This window comes from Mustelus asterias, chromosome 16 (genome assembly GCF_964213995.1).
Source record: "Mustelus asterias chromosome 16, sMusAst1.hap1.1, whole genome shotgun sequence".
In the NCBI taxonomy this organism is placed as follows: domain Eukaryota; kingdom Metazoa; phylum Chordata; class Chondrichthyes; order Carcharhiniformes; family Triakidae; genus Mustelus; species Mustelus asterias.
In genome coordinates this window covers 28,361,482-28,384,543 of record NC_135816.1, presented here as the reverse complement: position 1 = coordinate 28,384,543, position 23,062 = coordinate 28,361,482, and the positions used below count along the sequence as shown (strand labels likewise).

General features: G+C 45.1%; 1 protein-coding gene across 1 annotated transcript in view; it reads right to left on the bottom strand.

The window, feature by feature from the left end:
• Positions 1-17,004: 17,004 nt before the first annotated feature.
• The window catches only part of LOC144505068 (organic cation/carnitine transporter 2-like), a 38,738-nt gene continuing 32,680 nt past the window's right edge, over positions 17,005-23,062 (bottom strand). Inside the window, exons 9-10 of the mRNA XM_078230816.1 lie at positions 20,119-20,254; positions 17,005-17,104 (exon numbers count right to left, since the gene is read on the bottom strand). Coding sequence (XP_078086942.1) covers positions 17,005-17,104; positions 20,119-20,254 — 236 coding nt within the window. The remainder of the gene's footprint in view (positions 17,105-20,118; positions 20,255-23,062) is intronic.

Below are 23,062 nucleotides of genomic sequence, written 5' to 3'. Positions count from 1 at the left end.
CTCACAGCACCAGGGATCTGGGTTCGATTCCCAGCGTGGGTCACTGTTTGTGTGGAGTTTGCACATTGTCTGTGTGGGTTTCCTTCGGGTGCTCTGGTTTCCTTCCACAGTCCAAGGATGTGTGGGTTACGTGGATTGGCCATGCTAAATTGCCCCTTTGTGTCTGGGGGACTAGCTAGGTAAAATGCATGGGGTTATGGGGATTGGGACTGTGGTCGGTGCAGACTCGATGGGTTGAATGGCCTCCTTCTGCACTGCAGTATTCTATGAACTGATTGAAAATGAATTCCCTTTTACAAAACAATGCTTCCCAATTACCTTGAGTTTCTCCAAGTGCCCAGCTCTTTAATAATCAATGCAAACACTTATCCCACAAGAGGAATCAAGTTTACTGCCAATAGCTTCCTGTTTTCAGCCTTTCTCCCCTCTTGAATAAAGGAGTTATATTTGCTACTTACCAATCTGATAGAACCTTTCCAGAACCTAAAGAATTTTGGAAAATTAAAACCAATGCATCTACCACCTCATTAGCCACCAATTTTAACACCTTTAAACAAAGTCCATCAGGACTCGGAGACTTGTCAACCCACAGCTCCGTCAGTTTTCTCAGTAAGGCTTCCCAAACGATTGTAATTTCACCCATGTCTCCTCTCCATTCCACCTCATGATTCTGTTGTAGGGAAATATCCCTTTACCAGTGCAGAATAGAAGTTGAGTCGCAAATCAAGGTTCAAAGCGTGTCTTTATTGTACAATTACTGGGATCCCAGGGAGACCCCCGTAGCCAGCTCAGAAACAGTGGCTTGGCCACGTTGATCTCAATCCTTTCACATCAGCTCTGGATCTTTATAGGGATCCAAATTCGAGCCGGAACATTTGATTATGCATTTTTACAATATGTATAAAGTGGTCTGTCAGTTTAAAAAGTCCCTAGGAAGTTTCATCGATTAGCATTTGTATGGTGTGTGTTCGTGTTAATGGGATTACTTGGTCCTGCCCCGGTGTCTAAATGCGTTTCCCATTATCTTCTCTATGTGTCCTCTTATCTGAATTGATCTTATTGTTTCGTGTCTGTGTTTCCTGCTTGTGAGATTGAGTGTTAATGTCATCCTGTCCTGTTGGATGTCTGGAGTATTTCATTCTAATCTTTTATTCTTATATCTTAGTTTATCAGATTTTTATGTCTGCCTTGGCCGAATTGGTAATATTTCAGTGATAGCTTGGTTTTGATAACCCACTCTATGTCTCGTTTCATAGGGATCTTGATCGTCCTTGGCCAGTTTAAAATGCAGCTGCGCGCTGTTGCTAGGCAGATTAGGGATCTTCCGTAGTCTTTGAAATTCGCGAGTCTCTCAGCTGTGCAAGGGGGGGACCCGATCGAATATCCATCCGGGGGTGCCCCTCTGCATTGTTGGCCCGTTATGAGTGGTGCCAATTAGTCCAATAAGTAAATATGTTTGATGATGCAAAATATGGTTTTCTGGAAAATTTCCTCCTTCAATTCACAGCTATTATTGGAACGTTTTTGTACCCTCAAGATGATACAAAGATGGAAGCAAAATATTTGCAGGATCTACAGGCATTTAGAGGAAGCAAAATATTTACAGGATCTACAGGCATTTAGAGATGCAAGGACTGATTAGGGACAGTCAGCATGGCCTTGTGAGTGGAAAATCATGTCTCACAAATTTGATTGAGTTTTTTGAAGGAGTAACCAAGAAGGTAGATGAGGGCAGTGCAGTTGATGTTGTCTGCATGGACTTTAGCAAGGCCTTTGACAAGGTACTGCATGGTAGGTTGATGCATAAGGTTAAATCTCACGGGATTCAGGGTGAGGTATCTAAATGGATACAAAATTGGCTTCTTGACAGAAGCCAGAGGGTGGTTGTAGAGGATTGTTTTGCAAACTGGAGGCCTGTGACCAGTGGTGTGCCTCAGGGGTCAGTGCTGGGTCCACTGTTATTTGTCATTTATATTAATGATTTGGATGAGAATATCGGAGGCATGGTTAGTAAGTTTGCAAATGACACCAAGATTGGTGGCATGGTGGACAGTGAAGGAAGTTACCTCCGATTGCAACGGGATCTTGATCAATTGGGCCAGTGGGCTGACAAATGGCAGATGGAGTTTAATTTAGATAAATGTGAGGTGATGCATTTTGGTAGATTGAACCAGGGCAGGACTTACTCAGTTAATGGTAGGACATTGGGGAGAGTTACAGAACAAAGAGATCTTGGGGTACATGAGCATAGCTCCTTGAAAGTGGAGTCACAGGTGGACAGAGTGGTGAAGAAGGCATTCGGCATGCTTGGTTTCATCGGTCAGAAGATTGAATACAGGAGTTGGGACGTCTTGTTGAAGTTGTACAAGACATTGGTAAGGCCACACTTGGAATACTGTGTACAGTTCTGGTCACCCTATTATAGAAAGGATATAGAAAGCTCAATTGTTGGCCAGCCCTGTGACCCTCGTAACCCCGGCCCTCCAACCCCCCCCCCCCACCCTCATGGCCAATTGCTGGTCTCCCGACCATTCCCGAGCCCAATCCCGACCCTCCCCCCCAACCCTGATCTCCACTTCCTCCCACCGATTCTCCCCCCTGAAAGACACCCCCCACCCCTACAGTAATGAGCCCACCCCCGCAGTATTGACCCCCCTCACAGTCCCAACCCCCCCCAGCAGGCTGAACCCTCCACCCCCTAGCCAGCCCCAATTACTGGCCTTCCATCTTCCCCCACCAATCCTGATGCAGAGTGGTAGCAGAATCCCCACCCCCACCGATCGTCCCTTTGACCCTGCCCCATCAGGCCCAGCTTCCAGACCACACCCCCATATGCCACACCCCTTGGCACTGCCCCATGAATGATGCGCAGTGCCAAGGTGCCTCCTGGGCATTGTCACTTTGCCCCTTGGGCACTGCCGGGGTGCCAATGCCCTGGAGGCACCATCCGCTGTCCTCTGGGGGCCCCCGATTGCCTCCCCTTCACCCCAGCGAGGTCAGGTCACTAGCTCCCCAAATGTGGTGAGCTACTGTAACCACCGCTGGAGTGAACCATTGTGGCAGGGGGAGATGCTAGCGAGCCCAGAGACTTCAGTCCCGGACCCGCTAATCACATTCAAATTGTATTAGAATGACCATGTTAATGGTCTTTGCACCTCCCCGCCGATTTCCAGCGTGGAGGAGACGACCCCGGAATCCTGGCACTGGGAGATGCTAGCAGGGCGCGAACACGCACGTGAACCCGATGAATCAGCCGACATGACAATCTCCTGGCCCGCTGCACTAACTGTCCAGTAACAGCAGAGAATAACTTGTTCATAGGGGCCCAGTGCTTCAGCGATGGTCTCTCCCATCAACACACAGCTCACCCCCACCTGATCCCTGGCCTGCAACCCTCTACACACATGTCTGACCACACTTACCCCTTCATCGCAGTATGACAGTCATAATCAAAGAGTGACTTGGAATAAAGGCATCCCAGCAACTTATACACGACATTCACAAACATGTTCTGCCCATGGTTTCTGAGTGCATCTCATGTGCTTTCTTCATTGGTTTCTGGGCACTCCAGAGTGGTGCTCCTTCTTTGCTGTGGTGGAGACAGGTTGTTGAGTTGGCTGCCTTGTTGCCTGGGGTGAGTTTGCCAACTGTCCTTTGGTAGCTTGAGGTCTTGAGGGCACCTGAATTCTGAGTGACTCAGGCCTGACCAATGGCAGGAGCCTCCTCAGTTGCCACGATGTCCTGAGGCACAGGTGTCCTTGGCAGCGAGGGTGGAGGAACCAGTCTCTGTGCCAGGAGCATCCTGAGAGGAACCTACAGAGAGCAACTGCTATTGTTCATTATGCCATCATGAGGCACACTTGAAAATGCTGGAAAATCTCATCTCTTTAGGGGCAGGTGCGACCTGTACAAAAAGGACGGGTTTCACTTAAATCCCAGGGGGACCAATATCCTGGCGGGAAGGTTTGCTAAGGCTACTGGGGAGTGTTTAAACTAGAATGGTTGGGGGGTGGGAATCAAAATGAGGTGACTGGGAGAGAGGAGGTTAGCTTAAAAATAAAAGGGGCTTTAGACAGTGTGAGAGGGAGGATACACAGATGACGGAGAAGGGGATCGCTCAGACCGAAGGGTTGAGATGTGTGTATTTTAATGCAAGGAGCGAAGTGAACAAAATGGATGAGCTTAGAGCGTGGATCACTACTTGGAAGTGTGACGGGGTGGCCGTTACAGAGACTTGGTTATCTCAGGGACAGGACTGGATACTTCAAGTGCCGGGTTTCAGATGTTTCAGAAGGGACAGGGAAGGAGGCAAAAGAGGTGGGGGAGTGGCACTGTTGATCAGGGATAGTGTCACGGCTGTAGAAAAGATGGATGCCACAGAGGGATTGTCTACGGAATCTCTGTGGGTGGAGGTTCGCAACAGGAAGGGGTCAATAACTTTACTGGGTGTTTTCTATAGGCCGCCCAATAGTAGCAGGGATGTGGAGGAGCAGATTGGGAAGCAGATCCTGGAGAGATGTGATAATAACAGAGTGGTCGTGATGGGAGATTTTAATTTCCCCAATATCGATTGGAATATCCCGAGGGGAAGGGGTTTAGATGGGGAGGAGTTTGTTAGGTGTGTTCAGGAGGGCTTCCTGACACAGTATGTGGATAAGCCTACAAGAGGAGAGGCTGTACTTGATTTGGTATTAGGGAATGAACCTGGGCAGGTGTCAGATCTCTCAGTGGGAGAGCTTTTTGGGGATAGTGATCATAACTCCTTTACATTAGCATTGGAGAGAGATAGGATCAGTCAAGCTAGGAAAGTGTTTATCTGGAGTAAGGGCAATTATGAGGCTATTAGGCAGGAAATTAGAGGCATAAACTGGAAGGAAGTTTTCTCAGGGAAATGTACAGAAGAAATGTGGCAAATTTTCAAGGAAAATTTGTCTGGAGCTCTGCACAGCAACGTTCCAATGAGACAGGGGAGTTATGGTAGGTCACAGGAACCATGGTGCATGAAAGCTGTAATGAATTTAGTCAAGAAGAAAAGAAAAGCCTACAAAAGGTTTAGGGAGCTAGGTAATGTTAGAAATCTAGAAGAGTATATGACTAGTAGGAAGGAACTCAAGAGGGAAATTAGAAGAGCAAGAAGGGGTCATGAGAAGGCCTTGGCAGACAGGATAAAGGAAAACCCCAAGGCATTCTACAAGTATGTTAAGAGCAAGAGGATAAGATGTGAAGGAGTAGGAGCTATCAAATGTGACGGTGGGAAAGTCTGTATAGAACCGATAGAAATGGCAGAGGTACTCAATGAATACTTTGCTTCAGTATTCACAGTGGAAAAGGATCTTGGTAGTTGCAGTGCAGACTTGCAGTGGACTGAGAAGATTGAGCATGTGGACATTAGGAAAGAGGATTTGTTGGAGCTTTTGAAAAGCATCAAGTTAGATAAATCGCCGGGATGTACCCTAGGTTACTGTGGGAGGCGAGGGAAAAGATTGCTGAGCCTCTGGCGATGGAGACGGGAGAGGTTCCGGAGGATTGGAGGATTGCGGATGTGGTTCTGTTATTCAAGAAAGGGAGAAGAGATAGCCCGGGAAATTATAGACCGGTGAGTCTAACCTCAGTGGTTGGTAAGTTGATGGAGAAGATCCTGAGAGGCAGGATTTATGAACATCTGGAGAGGAATAGTATGATCAGTAATAGCCAGCACGGCTTTGTCCAAAGCAGATCATGCCTTACGAGCCTAATTGAATTTTTTGAAGATGTAACTGGACACATAGATGAGGGAAGAGCGGTAGATGTAGTTTATATGGATTTCAGCAAGGCATTTGATGAGGTGCCCCATGCAAGGCTCATTGAGAAAGTGAAGGGGCCTGAGATACAAAGGGACATTGCTTTGTGGATTCAGAACTGGCTTGTCCACAGAAGGCAAAGAGTGGTTGTAGATGGGTCTTTTTCAGCATGGAGGTCGGTCACCAGTGGAGTGCCCCAGGGATCTGTTCTGGGACCCTTGCTCTTTGTGATTTTTATAAATGACCTGGATGAGGAAGTGGAAGGGTGGGTTGGCAAGTTTGCTGATGACACAAAGGTTGGAGGTGTTGCATCTTATCTATGTCTCGTTGCAACTGCTGACATCCCTCTAGAGACATAGATAAGATGCAAGACTGGGCGGAGAAGTGGCAGATGGACTTCAACCCAGATAAGTGTGTGGTGGTTCATTTTGGCAGGTTGAATGGGATGAAAGAATATAATATTAAGGGTAAGACGCTTGGCAGTGTGGAAGAACAGAGGGATCTTGGGGTCCGGGTTCATAGGAAGCTCAAAGCAGCGTCGCAAGTAGAGGCTGTGGTTAGGAAGGCGTATGGAATACTGGCCTTCATCAATAGCGGAATTGAGTTTAGAAATCGGGAGATAATGCTGCAGCTGTACAGGACCCTGGTCAGACCCCACCTGGAGTACTGTGCCTAGTACTGGCCGCCTCATTACAGAAAGGATGTGGAAGCCATAGAAAGGGTGCAGAGGAGATTTACAAGAATGCATCTCCTTTAAACCTTGCCCCTCTCACCTTAAACCTGTGCCCCCTAATAATTGACTCTTCCACCCTGAGAAAAAGCTTCTGACTATCCTCTCTTTCCATGCCTCTCATAATCTTGTAGACTTCTATCAGGACGTCCCTCAACCTCCGTTGTTCCAGTGGGAACAAACCAAGTTTCTCCAACCTCTCAGCATAGCTAATGCCCTCCAAACCATGCAACATCCTGGTAAATCTTTTCTGTACCCTCTTCAAAGCCTTCACATCTTTCTGGCAGTGTGGCGACTAGAATTGAACAGTATATTCCAAGTGTGTCCTAACTAAGGTTCTATAAAGCTGCAACATGACTTGCCAATTTTTAAATTCAATGCCCTGGCCAATGAAGGCAAGCATGCCGCATGCCTTCTTGACTATCTTCTCCACCTGTGTTGTCACTTTCAGTGACCTGTGTACCTGTACACCCAGATCCCTCTGCCTACCAATACTCTTAAGGGTTCTGCCATTTACTGTTTATTTCCTGTCTGTATTAGACCTTCCAAAATGCATTACCTCACATTTGTCTGGGTTAAACTCCATCTGCCATCTCTCTGCCCAAGTCTCCAACCGATCTATATTCTGCTGCATCCTCTGATGGTCCTCATCACTAACCTTTGTGTCGTCCGCAAACTTACAAATCAAACCAGTTACATTTTCCTCTAATTCATTTATATATATTACAAACAGCAAAGGTCCCAGCACTGACCCCTGAGGAACGCCACTGTAACAGCCCTCTGTTCGGAAATGCACCCTTCCACTGCTACCCTCTGTCTTCTATGACCAAGCCAGTTCTGTATCCACTTTGCCAGCTTACCTATGATCCAGTGGGACTTCACCTTCTGTACCAGTCTGCCATGAGGGACTGAGAGACATTATGCTGGAAAGTGCTGAGCAATTGGCTGAATTGTCTGACAGATTTATATTGATGTATTGACATTAAATGAAATTATTTTTATACTAATGTAAGGCGGAGAATTAGATTAAGAAAATGTATAACTGTTTTGATTTTTACTGGTAACGTCAGGACTTTTTTGAGGGGTCCAGGAACTCTGGGCCCGATTTTACTGTTTTGATTCTAAATGTTGAACCTGGAAGTGTTTCAGATCCGACTTTTAGACCCGTTCTTAGGCGCACCCACATGCCTGAAAAAAAAAGCGATTCTGAATGGTGCTGCAAAGGCCTGTGGGAGGGGCTTATCGTGCCCGAAACACTGCAGCTCTGAACTGAGCCTCCAACTGCGCAGTAAAAAAAAAAATGCTCCCCTGCCACATCGCTCCCAGGTCCGGTAATACCTCCCTTCTGGACTCCACTGCACCTCTCCCATAACATAACTGTCCCCCTTATTCCCCCCACCCCATCGCTACCCAGATCGATTGCGGCCCCTGCCCTCTTCCCCCCCATCAATCGCACGCAGAGTGGCAGTGGACCCCCACTGGGCCCCCACCAGAGAGCCATCTGACCCACCACCCTCCCCCCCGCCAGAGAGGGATCTGACTTGCCTCCCTCCCCACCACCAGAGAGCCATCTGACCTACCTCCCTCCCCCCAACCTGAGAGCTATCTGACCCACATCCCTCCTCCCCCCCACCAGAGAGCCATCTGACCCGCCTCCCTCCTCCCCCTACTGGAGAGTGATCTGATCAGCCTCCCTCCTTCCCCTACTGGAGAGTGATCTGACCCGCTTCCCTCCTCCCCCTACTGGAGAGTGATCTGGCCCGCCTCCCTCCTTCCCCTATTGGAGAGTGATCTGACCTGCCTCCCTCCCCCACCCCACCAGAGAGCCATCTGACCCGCCTCCCTCCTCCCTCCTCCCCCTACTAGAGAGTGATCTGACCCGCCTCCCTCCCCCACTCCACCAGAGAGCCATCTGACCCACCTCCCTCTCCTCCCCCACCAACGATCTGAGTCAGAGAGCCGCCAGAAGCTCTGAACTTATCTCCTCAGAAGTTGGAGCGCCCCAATCGGACCTTTGTGGGCCATGTCAGTTTCGCGTCAAATCTGGATGGGTGAACGCAATGATAAAGGGGGAATTGCTGGTAAGTTTGGGCATCCAGCCCATTAAGTCAATTTAAATGCATGCAAATACATTTAAATTGCCGTTGCGCTCGTTTCGGGTGCAATTTCCTGATCGCGGCCATTTTACGCGCTTGGTAAAGGGGGAATGGGTGCGGAGGCGGTATAGGATTGCACTACTCGCCTCACGCCCAACTTTACCAAGTTTCCACGCCTAAAAACGGGCGCAACTTGATGGTAAAATTGGGCCCTCTGTGCCTGAGACCATCATTAATAATTTCCCCCAATGATCACTGGTTTTTAATCAAGTTTTACCTTTTCCTGTGACATTGGTTTCCTGAGTATATTTGTCACCTCGTTGGAAAACCCCTTTGACAAAGGGTCATCTGGACTTGAAATGTCCGTTCCTTTCTTTCCTTACAGATGCTGCCAGACCTGTTGAGATTTTCCAGCATTTCTCTCTTTGGGTTTAGGATCGCAACTCATTTATTGTAGAGACATCAGCTAGGCCTGATCTCTTAGCCTTACACAAAGGTTCCACATAGTGCCGTCACCAATTTGTGCAAACCTCTGAAGCCTGAATGTGGAACTCCACAATAAAAGAACAAAGAACATTTCATACACAGTTTATTGACAAAACACTTCCCATTCTCTGCAAGTAACTTTAAATTCCGCACCGCCATACTTTCGGTACCCCCTCACCCTGCTCTTCCCAATGCCACACTCCCAAGTCCCAGTCCCAGGATTTTCTTGATCTTTTTCGGGTTCCTGTGGCACGCACAGTTTAAAACCTGCTCCAGGCTATGGCACACTCGCAAGCTTTCCACAGCACATCGATTGCGAACGACTGCCCTAGGTAGCATTGATGATAACATTCTTGAAGTTTACATTAAGTTTGAGGGAGAGAAGGATGGGTTCAAGACTAGTATTTAGAACTTAAATATGGGCAATTATGAGGACATGAAAGCACAGCTAAAATGAACTGACATATTAGGTTAAGGGATAGGTCATACAGATTCAGTGACAGACAGTTAAGGGATATTCAGAATACACAGAAATACACATTCCAATGTGAAATTAATTTTCCAAAATTCCTTAGATTTATGGATGGTTCCATTAAACTGGAAAATAGCGAATGCACTCCTTTATTCAAATAGGGTGGGAGACAAAAAGCAGAAAACTACAGGCCAGTTCGCTTAGTATCTGTCATAGAGAAAATGTCAGGAGCTGTGATGAAAGACATTTTCGCAAGGTACTTGCGCAAGGTACCTTTCGCAAGGTAATCAGGCAGAGTCAAATGGTTTTCCGAAAGGGAAATCATGCTTAACTAGTTTATGGAATTTTTTGAAGAACTAACACATGTTGTGAATAAAAGGATGTAACTCATTTTAATTTCCAAAAGGATTTGATAAATGACATATTGAGAATAATAAAATCCCATGGTGTCGGGGGTGATATATTGCCTTGGATAGACGATTGGCAAGCTAACAGGAAACAGATGGTAAACATAAATGTGTCCCTTTCTGGTTGGTAAGATGTAATAATTAGTGCTCCAAGGGTGCCACAGGAATCAGTATCTCAATGTTTTACAATTTATATCAATGACTTGGATGGAGGGTCTAAAGGTATGGTTGCTAAATTTGCTATTGAGACAGATAGGTTATCAAGAGGACACAAGAAAGCTAAAAGGATATATGTAGGTCAATTGAATGGAAAAAGAGCTGTCAAATTGAGTACAATGTGGGAAAGTGTGGAAAAAGTCCATTTTGGCAGGAAAAACAAACACAAAAACATCTTGTCCGGGATTCTCCCAGCCTGCTGCGCTGCTTGAGCAGTGCAGTGGGCTGGGAAACAAAAGCGGGGGGCCTTTAGTGATGACTCCGAAGCATTTTTTGGAGTGCAATCAGCTCCACACTGATTATCACATGGAAATTGATGATTTTCTGGACCTGCTAGCGTCTCCCCCTCACTGCCGGGGGTGGTTCCCTCCAGCAGGGTTTGCGACTGCTCCCCACTGATGGGGAACAGGCGTACTCACCCCACTGGTGGGGAAAATAGACCATTGAGGCCATCCCAGGAGGTCAGGGGCAAGGGGGTACCCCTTGGGCAGTGCCAGCCAGACAATGCCAGCCTGGCACCCTGGCACTGCCCAAGCGTCAAACTGGCACTGCCCACCAGGCACCTTGGCATTGTCCACTGACTATTGGACATTGCCAAAAAGGCAAGGTCAAAGGGGGTGGGGCATACTTGGAGCAAGGGTCTATGGGGGGCAATTGGTGGGGGAGACCTGCTGCCACTCTGCAAGTGGGACTGGTGGGGAGGGAGGAAGGCAATTGGGGCTGGCCAGAGGGCGGGTTTGGGCCTGATCATCCCGGTGGGGGTTGTCGGGTCTGGTCATCGGGGTGGGAGGATGGGTTGGGCTGGCTGGGGTGGGGAGATCGGAGCTGTCTGAGAGGGGGGAGATCTGGGCTGAGGGGGGTGGGGACGGAGATCTGGGCTGGCCCGGGGAGGTCTGGTAGGCCAAGATTGTGAGGCTGGCAATGGGGGGGGTGGGGAGGGGTGGGGGGTGCAGAGTCCATGTGCCGATCTCTGCATTGACAGTTTGGCACATGCGCAATGGCCCACTCAGCACCATGCTGTCGGTGTCTTGGACAGGAATAGGCCTCACCCCTTACTTATCAGAGTGAATCATGCTGTGGCTCTCTGCATTGCTCAAAGTGTTGGAGATTCATTCTGGTAAGTATGCTCAAAAAACAGGCGGGAAATACTCCCGTTTTCCCATCGGTTGGGCACTTCGTTTTTTTTGGGAGAATTGGGGCCACAGTGGCAAAGCCTTCAGGGATGGGGTGTGAAGAAACTGGGTGAGAACTGGGGAAGAGTTGGAGTCAAAAGGGGGAAGGCAGCCAAGTATTGCAATGATCGTTCCTGAGGCTGCCTTCTGCTCCTGGACCATGGCCTTCTTGGAGAACCCTTACACTGGGAAACATACCTGGGTTAGTGTGGTGGGTAGGTGACGAGTCATCATGAACTGCTGGTTTCACTCGTATGTTGTAGCGGGGTGGAAGGGGGGTTCAGACGAGGAACAGGGTGGGGGGTGGGGGGAGGCAGGGGGATTGTCTGCCGACATGGACAAATCTAATGCTGAGACATGTCAGTAATGAACATTCAATTGCAGCTGAGATCTTTCAGCTACAACTCAATGGATTTTACCACGAGCTCAGTCAACATGTCCTTCACTAACTCATTCCTTTCCAGTGAGTTAACCAAATCTGTGCAGTGTATTACTACGGGAACAGAAAGAATGGTTTGTGCTACCACATGGGATTCAACAATAGTGGATTGAAAATTTCCAAAAGCATATCTGTGGATAAACAAAGAATTGGAATGAAATGAATAAGAATAGCACTTACAGAGTTACCAACACTTCAGCAATAACTTAGCACATATGAAAGAAAGATAGATACATCTCTGTGCGGTGCTTAATTTAATTTGAGTCGGATTTCATTTATTGGTAAACCATATGTATTTGAATTGAATCTATTCATACACGAGGTGAATTCACTTATGAGTAGGTAAGTTGGAGCACACTATTATGGTTGCAGGAATCAGATAATTTTGCTTTAAAATAATATATTATTAGAAACAGACCATTAAGTCTCTTGAATTCTAGCCATTCAATCATATTATGACTGATCTATAGCTTAACTCTGTTTACCTATCTCGGTTCCACACGATTTTAATATTCTTGCCTGACAAAATTATATCAATCTTCATTTTAAAAATTTTCAATTGTCCTCGCTTCGACACCATTTTATTTTCTTTGGGGGCGGAGCTGTGGTGTAGTGGAAGAAGCTTTCAGTTTTCCTCCTCTTTTGTGTGAAGACATTACCCCTGGCTCTAATTTTGAAGCTATGCTCCCTTGTTCTGGATTTCCCTAACGTAAGAATGCATTTCCCTGGATGCACTATCAAATTCTTCAGTCATTTTAAGCACCTCAATTTGATCACTGTTTCATCTTCCGTTTGTGAGGGAATACAAGCCTAGGCTATACAACCTGTCCTTATACTTTAACACTTCGCTCTGGGTTCATCAATCTGCACTGCATGCCCTCGAAAGGCAATATATACTTCCTCACCTGCCTAGAAAACATAGAACAGTACAGCACAGAACAGGCCCTTCGGCCCATGATGTTGTGCCGAGCTTTAGCTGAAACCAAGATCAAGCTATCCCACTCCTTATCATCCTGGTGTGCTCCATGTGCCTATCCAATAACCGCTTAAATGTTCCTACAGTGTCTGACTCCACTATCACTGAAGGCAGTCCATTCCACACCCCAACCACTCTCTGTGTAAAGAACCTACCTCTGATATCCTTCCTATATCTCCCACCATGAACCCTATAGTTATGCCCCCTTGTAATAGCTCCATCCACCCGAGGAAATAGTCTTTGAACGTTCACTCTATCTATCCCCTTCATCATTTTATAAACCTCTATTAAGTCTCCCCTCAGCCTCCTCCGCTCCAGAGAGAACAGCCCTAGCTCCCTCAACCTTTCCTCATAAGACCTACCCTCCAAACCAGGCAGCATCCTGGTAAATCTCCTCTGCACTCTTTCCAGCACTTCCACATCCTTCTTATAGTGAGGTGACCAGAACTGCACACAATAGGACTTTCATCTTACAGATGGGATGCAACCATAGCTTTACGTAGCCATAGCCTATGTAATTCCAGCTCCTTTGAAATAAAAGCTAATATTCTAAAGAACAAAGAAAATTACAGCACAGGAACAGGCCCTTCGGCCCTCCAAGCCTGCACCGACCATGCTGCCCAACTGAACTAAAACTCCCTACCCTTCCGGGGACCATATCCCTCTATTCCCATCCTATTCATGTATTTGTCCAGACGCCCCTTAAAACTCACTATCGTATCTGCTTCATTACCTCCCCCGGCAGTGAGTTCCAGCACCCACCACTCTCTGTGTAAAAAACTTGCCTCGTACATCTCCTAAAATACAAAGAAAATTACTATTAGTAATTAGTAATTCCTTTTGTCCTGACTTTTTTGAACCGGTTTTTGATTTTTTGTATTTAAACCCCTATAATACTCTTCCACAGTTCTCATGGTATGACTGTCACTTAGATCTTTCTTGGACGTATCGTTGTTGGCTGCACACAACTTCACACCCAATTCCATTTGCCGCATTTTTCCCAATCACTTAATCTATCAAAGTGCCTTTGCAACTTGCCGTACTATTTAACTTAGTGTTGGTCAACACTGACTTATAGCTTTTGAGCCCAAACAACCTGTTCCATCATCCAAACCTGCATTTGAACCAACCCATGAATTGTGCAAGAATATTAATTTAATAATTCCCTGAGGCTTCCCATTAATATCATTTCAATTGTCATTAGCGCCATATTGACCCATGTTAATAAAGGAAGTTAAAAACCAAATAAAATTAGAAAGTTTCCAAAAATTCCATAAACTCACATCTAAATCCTACAATTTCAATTAACCCTAATTCTCCATTACAGCCTAATTACTCATACTCATCAATCCATAATTGCAATATTCACTATCCATGTTGATCTTGGACCTCAACTGGGTGCAATGCTGCCAACAGTGACCAACTGCTGGCTTCTGACTGGCTGGAAGCACTTGACAGTGGGACTTACGCCACTGGGGACCTCAAAGTTAGGCCCCATTTGGAGTACTGTGAGCAATTTTGGGCCCCACACCTCAGGAAGGACATACTGGCACTGGAGCGGGTCCAGCGGAGATTCACACGGATGATCCCAGGAATGGTAGGCCTGACATACGATGAACGTCTGAGGATCGTGGGATTATATTCATTGGAGTTTAGGAGGTTGAGGGGAGATCTGATAGAAACTTACAAGATAATGAACGGCTTAGATAGGATGGACGTAGGGAAGTTGTTTCCATTAACAGGGGAGACTAGGACGCGGGGGCACAGCCTTAGAATAAAAGGGAGTCACTTTAGAACAGAGATGAGGAGAAATTTCTTCAGCCAGAGAGTGGTGGGTCTGTGGAATTCATTGCCACAGAGGGCTGTGGAGGCCGAGACGTTGAGCGTCTTCAAGACAGAAATTGATAAATTCTTGATTTCTCGAGGAATTAAGGGCTATGGGGAGAGAGCGGGTAAATGGAGTTGAAATCAACCATGATTGAATGGTGGAGTGGACTCGATGGGCCGAATGGCCTTACTTCCGCTCCTATGTCTTATGGTCTTATGGTCTTAAATGTGGAGAAAGCCCAACAGTAGTCAATTAAGTGCCTGAAGGGTACTTCATTCCATCGGGCCTCCCCCACAACACTGACAGTGGATTTCCAAGGGATTCCAGTGTTCAACCAGACCCCCATCAGCCTGATAAAAACCTAGCAATGACTGCATTCACAATTGATAATAAAACTATGATGGTAGACATATTTCAAGATCTTGTTCTAGAGTATGACTTATGTTCAAAAAGGCAACATAAATACATGTTCATAATTTGGACCACGTATAAAATAATTACTAATTATTAAATAGTCACCTGATAGTGCAGAACTTCAGTCTTGCTGAAGTTTTTTATCTTACACTCATCAGGACAAACACAAGAATGCTAATTTTCAAACAATTGCAACAATTTATACCTCAAGAGAAAAACGCGCTGATTAGTTGACAAGTTGATTTTAATTGGCTGAGGCATTGATGTGGAGATATCAATGGGAAACTATAGGCTCCCCAAGAAAATCAAAAAAGTGCAAGGCTTGAAAAAAATCCTTTTGTTTTCAGAGAATGGGTTCTCCAAAAATAAAAATGTGTTGCTTTAGCCACAGTTTGACCTTGACTGATTATCTTAAATTGGTTGGTAGTGTAGCTACTTGCACACTCAGGATTAGTCAGCCAGTGCTGCCCAATTGTGGAATCACATCCACATATGTTTTGTTTTGGATTATGCAAGTGCGGGTTGAAGAAACAGCAAAAGAAAGATGTTAAAAATCTTATTTATTTTTTAAGTTATCCAGGACTAGATAAGCATTTAGTTCCCAGTAGATTTTTCCAATGCAAGCCTCAGCCAAGTAGAGTTGACTTACCAACCAATCAGCAATCTTTTCTCCAGTAGTGTGCATTGTGTGGTTGTTTGAAGTTTGGCATTCTTGTGCTTGTCCTGACGAGCGAAAGATGAAAACTTCAGTTGAATTAAACTATTTCTTCTCCACCTGGTATTTCACCTACATATCTTCGGCCTCAAATGCAATCTTTTATATTTTTTATCATTTCAGTCAGAATATTTTTCCACTACTTCATTTCTTCAAGATTGTGTTATTTAAAGGATAAATTTCTCTCTCAATGCTAGCTGCTCCTCTCACTGCTGAACTTAAATCTCTTTTCCCTAACTTGATGAATTATTTTCCATACTACACCAGCAGAGAGAGCTTGGGTACAAGTTGGAGCAATGGAGCAGGAATACAGCAATGGCTCTCAGAATCAGATTGAAAGGAAAGGGCTGGCTTGATGCTACTGTTTGGTTCATGGTCTTTGGCAGAATTGCTTCTTTGGGAGAGAAACCAGAGGCAGGTGATGATCCATTTGGGGTCAATTTTCACTTCTATTGGCTGGTGCCAACAGGTTAGTGATGTACGCGAAAGAGGATTGGTATTCTTACTGCCTTGCTAGCAACAGTGAAGAGATTGGTGACATTTGGACAAGAGCCGAGTATTGGGTGCCCAAATCTTGCTCTTGTTTTAGGCAGTATGCTCCACTTATACGAAAATCGGGTTTCCTCGGACCATGATTGCCATTTTAGATTGCAACTGGCCACAGCATGTGCTGTGCACATACAGTTCAGTGCAGACCGGAACCAATGAGTTCCAGCCAAGGTAAGTCTGTTATTATTTTTGTTGGATACAGAGGAGTAGGAAAACTCCTCCCGGTTCTACAAAAATATTCTGAGCTGATGTTGCCCTGGGACCCCATACTATGTGATTGTGGCCCAACTCCCAGAATCTTGCTAGTGGACAGGGAAGCCCATTATTAACACCCTTCTGTATTCCACAACGTCGCTACCGGATGTTAATGAGGTGAACACTTCAAATCTGCGGTCTCTTCCTCACTGCTGATGTGGGTGATCAGTCATCCTGCCTGCTCCATTGATTGTTGTCCAAATGTACATCCACCCCATAATACACCTGTTGTCCAAACTGTGGCACCGTTTTCCATGAGAATATATTCCTGATTCTGAATGAAAGTGAGAAAATGTAGGAAACTAAAATAGTGCAGCATCCCATTTATCTTGCACCTGACAGCAATCCCTGAGTATCTCGGTGGCCAAGTATATTTCAATAGGACATGCTGCTCGTCTGCTACGTAAATTGGAAAGAAACTACGGCTTGTCCATTTCTCCATTGCTGCTGATCCGGGGTCAACGCTGGGTTAAATTTCCTCCTTTTTACAGACCACCATGTTCTCTTCTCTACTTGTTCCATTGACGTAAAATTGAATGTGATTTTTGTCCTTATTTCTCCATTTGAACCTGCAATCGAATCAAATCATTATTATCATTTCCTGTCATGTTTCACAGGGTGGATACATTTGTTTATTTCATACCAGATTGTTTTCATTTCCATAATTCAAAAAGGTTTGGTATGAGCTGATATGATAACAGCTTTTGCTCATGTACCAATGCAACAGATTGCTGTGTGCTGGGATGTCCCTGAAGATGGTGATGTAAACTTTGTATCTGTGGGATTGACATCTTTCAATCAAGCTCAGGTCAATCAGAAAAGGCAATCTCAACTCAGTGGACAGGGGGAACAAGCCAAACTATTTGCATTCAATAATAAATGGACAAATGAAGTGGAAAGTGGGTTAGGCAGGTAGTGTAATCATATGGTTAGTAATAATCACAGTGGTGATATTGTCAGGGGATTAGCAATCCAGAAATCCAAGGCCATGCTCTGTGGACCTGGGTTCAAATCCTACCAGCTGGTGCAATTTGAATTCAATAAATAAAATCTAGAATTAAAAAGTCTACTGATGACCATGAAACCATTGTCAATTGTCATAAAAACCCCATCTGGTTCACTCATGTCCTTTAGGGAAGGAGACCTGCCATCCTTACCCGGTTCTGGCCTACATGTGACTCCAGATCCACAGCAATGTGACTGATTGTTTAAAAAAAATGCCCTCTGAAGTGGCTTAGCAAGCCACTCAGTTCAAGGGCAATTAGGGATAGGCAATAATTGCTGGTCCAGCCATCGATACCTATGAAAGAATTTTTAAACAGTCTGTACTGGTTCTGTGAAAGAACATTCTACCTAGTGCCACTGTCCTGTCTTATCGTGTACACTCGTTCATTTCAGATAGCAAAACCTTTTGAGTATCTCAACAGAAACCACTTCCATCACCCTCACAGGAAGTTCATTCCTAACTCCAAGCGCCCTCTGGGTGAAAACATTCTTCCTCACATAATTTCTGTGTGGAGTTTGCACATTCTCCTCGTGTCTGTGTGGGTTTCCTCCGGGTGCTCCGGTTTCCTCCCACAGTCCAAAGATGTGCGGGTTAGGTTGATTGGCCATGCTAAAATTTCCCCTTAGTGTCCTGGGATATGTAGATTAGAGGGATTAGTGGGTAAAATATGTAGGGATATGGGGGTAGGGCCTGGGTTGGATTGTGGTCGGTGCAGACTCGATGGGCCGAATGGCCTCTTTCTGTACTGTAGGGTTTCTATGAATCTGTGATTCTGTTCCTTTTGCCCATTATTTTAAATCATTCAATATTCTTGCCATGACAATTTCCTGTGGTACTGGAGCAGCTGTAACACTGTCTTGTAAAGGTAGGCGGCTAAGTGATTCTACATTCACTATGTGAGTTCCAGGTTGGTGCTTGAATGTATATTCGTAGGTGGACAGAATTAATGCCCAACATTGAATTCTTGCCAATACGATTGGTGGAATAGCCTTGTCTTCTTTAAAAAGACTCAAGAGCAATTTGTGGTCAGAAACAATGGTAAAGTGCCTGCCATATAAACACCGGTGGAATTTCTTGGCACCAAAACCTATTGAAATTCCTTCTTTCTCAGTTTGTGAGTAGCCTTTTTCAGTCTCTGAGAGGGTTCTTGACATATAGCCTATTGGCCTTTCAGATCAGTCGTCCATCTCATGGGACAAAACCGCACCAATGCCACATGGAGAGGCATCGCAGGGCTACACCAGTTCCTTGGAAATGTTGAAATGTACTAATAAGTTTGAAGAATTTGACAAAAGTTTTACTCTGCTGAAAGCTTCTATCTGGGGAGTATTCCAAGATCAACATTGGTGTTCCTTTAGCAGAATATGCAAGGGGACCAATAACATTGATAAGTTTGGTAAAAAAAACACCCAAAGTAATTAATAATTCCTAAAAATGACTTGAGCTCAGACGTGTTCGAGGGAGCTGGCACCTCCTTTCTGCCCTTGACCTTGTCTTCTATTGGGATGTAATCCTTGTGCATCTACACATAAGTTACCTCAGTGGCTTGAAAAGTACATTTCTCTTTGTGGCAAATACAAGCTTCTTGAAATCTCTTCAGGGGGACACAAGCCCAAGGCCTTTTGATGCTATTTTATGTTCAATCAGGTCGAATGGGTGTCCGACCTCAGAATGTAAAATTCAGGCCCAAGTTTCAGATACTATAAACTGCCCATTATTACTGCAGGGGAACCCTTTTTACTCAAAGAGTGGTAAGAATGTGGAACTCACTACCACATGGAGTAGCTGAAGCAAACAGCACTAATGCATTCAAGAGGTTGTGAGAGAGGTACATGAAGGAGAGTGGAACAGAAGAATATGCTGAGAGGATTAGAGGAAGATGGGTGCGAGGGTTAGCAGTATAAATGCTGGCTTTAGGCTGGAAATTCTCTTTCCATGCTGTAGACTGCATTTAATTCCATACATGTTTCAACTTCCACAGCATTGCTTGCTTTCACCTATATTTCACCAATATCATCTTACCTTCGGTACATGCATCTTTTCCAATGCCCATCTCCCATAAACTTCAAATCATCTTAAGCTCTTCCATTTTCATCCAATGTTTCATTAAGTTCCAACTATCCAGCACCTCTCATCCCGGCTGAGTTCTTACCCCTCACTGAATTTAAATTAAAACTCTCATTCTCGCTACAAAATGCTTCATAACCTAATTTCACCTCACCTCTACAGCCTTCTGCAAACAACTTTCCCTAATCCCTGATCCTCTGAATCTGGCCTCATCGCCATTTCCCCTGATCTATCTTCCATGTCAGTGCCTCCAGCTACTGTAGCAGTGCTCTTTGGAAATATCCAAAGATCTCCAGCTCTCTGCCTCCCTCCCTCTATTTCAAACACACATCTTCAGTCAGGCGTTTGACAACCTCTTCTCACTCTCTCACCAAGGATTGGAGTTTGTTTTTTTTTGCCTCAGTGAAGCATTTTGGGACAAGTTCTACATTAATCATGTAAATGATGGTTTCAGTTCAGAGCAAAATTTTTTTCTGAGAAGATTTAATCGAAAAGACAATTCACATTTACCCCTTCATTGTCTGCATCTGGTCAATGGTGTCTGGGAGAGGAACGTTGATAGTTTCAGGCAGAAACAAGACCAGGATTGCTGATGACACAGCCAAACTTCCCATCAGAATAAAAGGCAGAAATTCATGATAAGAACCTGTGAAAATAATAATATGTGAAAAATAAATTGCCTGTAAGAACTTCAAAGTAAAGCCATAGACAGCACAAGGATCACAGGGCCATTGGGCAATAACCACCTGACATGACTCAATAAGTATTTATTGCATGAGCAATGACAAAACTGTGACCTTTCATTCCATGTTGCAGTCCATATTGCAATCCTGGGTCTGGTATGGTGGGTCCTGACGTGACTGATGCGGCAGGCCAGCCAAAATTCTAACATTCTCTCCAACTTTTATAGATGTACCATAGAAAGCATTATTTCCAGTTGTGTCACAGCTTGGTATGGCTCCTGCTCTGCCCAAGACCGCAAGGAACTACAAAGGATGGTGAATGAAGCCCAGTCCATCATGCAAACCAGCCTCCCATTCATTGACTCTGTCTACAATTTCCACTGCCTTGGAAAAGCAGCCAGCATAATTAAGGACCCCTTTCACCCCGGACATTCTCTCTTCCACCTTCTTCCGTCGGGAAAAAGATATAAAAATCTGAGGTCACGTGCCAACCGATTCAAGAACAGCTTCTTCCCTGCTGCCATCAGTCTTTTGAGTGGGCCTACCTTGCACTAAATTGATCTTTCTCTACACCCTAACTATGACTGTAACACGACATTCTGCACTCCCTCCTTCCTTCTCTATGAACGGTATGCTTTGTCTGTATAGCATACAAGAAACAATACTTTTCACTGTATGCTAATATACGTGACAATAACAAATCAAATCAAATCAAAAAACTCTGTTGACTTCAATAGGACCAGAAAATCTCACTGGCAAGAGGGGCTTAGTAAATCATGCCCAATGTTTCAGATATTTTACAGAATGTTCTGTACACCAGGACAATGGCAACCCAAACTCTGTTACCTGCATGTTAGCTCACAACAAGTCCCATTTTTGATTTCACTACTGGACCAGAGCGAGTATCATCCTGAGGGACAAGGTCAGTCCCACGTGTACATTGATGCCACCCTGGTTGTGAGGTAGAGTCAACAATCGGCAAAAATCCATCTGACCTTGTCCTCACCAATATACATTTCACACGTACATAGAATCCATTGAATTGCTACAGTGTAGAAGGAGGCAATTTGGCCCATCAAGCCTGCACCTACTCTTACCATCAAGCCAGGGGTCAGCCCTGTTCAGTTAGGAGTATAGGAGACCATGCTTGAGGCATCACTAGGAAAACCTAAAATGAGGTGACATGGAAATAGAGGAGACCTCCTTGGGGGATGAAGATGAGGAGGTGCAGAAAGCCCAGAGGGCAGCAGAAGGACAACATGAGTGCGCTGATGACATGGAGGAGGGGAGATGTGGGAGGTGAGCCTGTGATACTCTCATAGCTGACAGGTTCCAGGAGGAGTAAAACTGAGTCTGATCATCAGGAGACATCTCCTCTAGCCCTCCAAGCCATTTTGTGACTTCTGAGGGAATAGCTGAACTATTGCTGAGAGGGTGGGTCCTGCATTCACACTTGGGCCTTGAGAGCTCATGACTCACTAAGGTCAGATCTTAGCTACGGTCATTGATGTCCTACTAATATACTCATTCTGTCAACTTAACTTCCAGCAAGAAGAACAGCGATGGGAGTCAAGGCTCGATGATGCAAACACTCCCCAAAGGAATTGAGGACGAGTGTAGGGCTCTTTTTCTAATGCGCATGTCTTGATTTGGGATACTATCAGTTAGGAAACCCAGATGTGCAGAGAGTCACATTGCTGATGCGCCTCAGCCATTGCTATCCCTTGAGCACTATGAGTTGAGGATTCACCCATACATTGAATAAAGAATTACACACATTTCACTGACAACATACAAGGAAACAAGTTGCACTGAGGTTGACATCGAATGAATGTTTATCTTAAAAGGGAACAGTGTGTGTGGAAGGCTGAACATTGGGATAAGTGGGTTGCAAAGACTCAAACCAAAATGCTTTTATTTGATCTGATATTTTCTACAAATATATAAAACGAAAAAGAGTGGCTAAGGCAAACATTGGGTCCTTTGGAGGATGAGAAGAGGAATTTAATGACAGGAAATGAGGAAATGGTCGAGGCATTGAACAGGTATTTTGTGTCGGCCTTCACAGTAGAAGACATAAATAATATGCCAAAAATTGATGACAAGAAGAAATTTCTCCTCACCTCAGTTCTAAAGGTATCCTCAAACTATGACCCCTAGTTCTGGATTCCCCCACCATTGGGAACATTCTTTTTGAATCTACCCTGTCTAACCCTGTTAGAATTTTATATGTTTCTATGAGATCTCCTCTCACTCTTCTGAACTCATGTGAATATAATCCTAACCAACTTAATCTCTCTTCATATGACAGATCTGCCATCCGAGGGATCAGCCTGGTAACCCTTCGCTGTCCTCCCTCTATAACAAGGACATCCTTCTTCAGATAAGGATGCACATTTATCCACATTATACTGCATCTGCCATGCATATGCCCACACACTCAGCCTGTCCAAATCATGCTGAAGCATCTCTGCATCACCTCACAGCTCACCCTCCCACTCAATTTGGACATAATACATTCAGTTCCCTCTTCCAAATCATTAATATATAATATGAACAGTTGGGGTCCTAGCACAGAACCCTGCAGAACCACATTAGTCACAGACTGCCAATCAGGGAAAGATTGCCAACTGTTTGCTTCCTATTTCCTAACCAGCTTTCTATCCATCTCAAGACATTACCTGCAATCCCATGTGCTTTAACTTTACATAGTAATCTGTGATGTGAGACTTTGTCGAAAACCTTCTGAAAGACTAAATAAACCACATCCA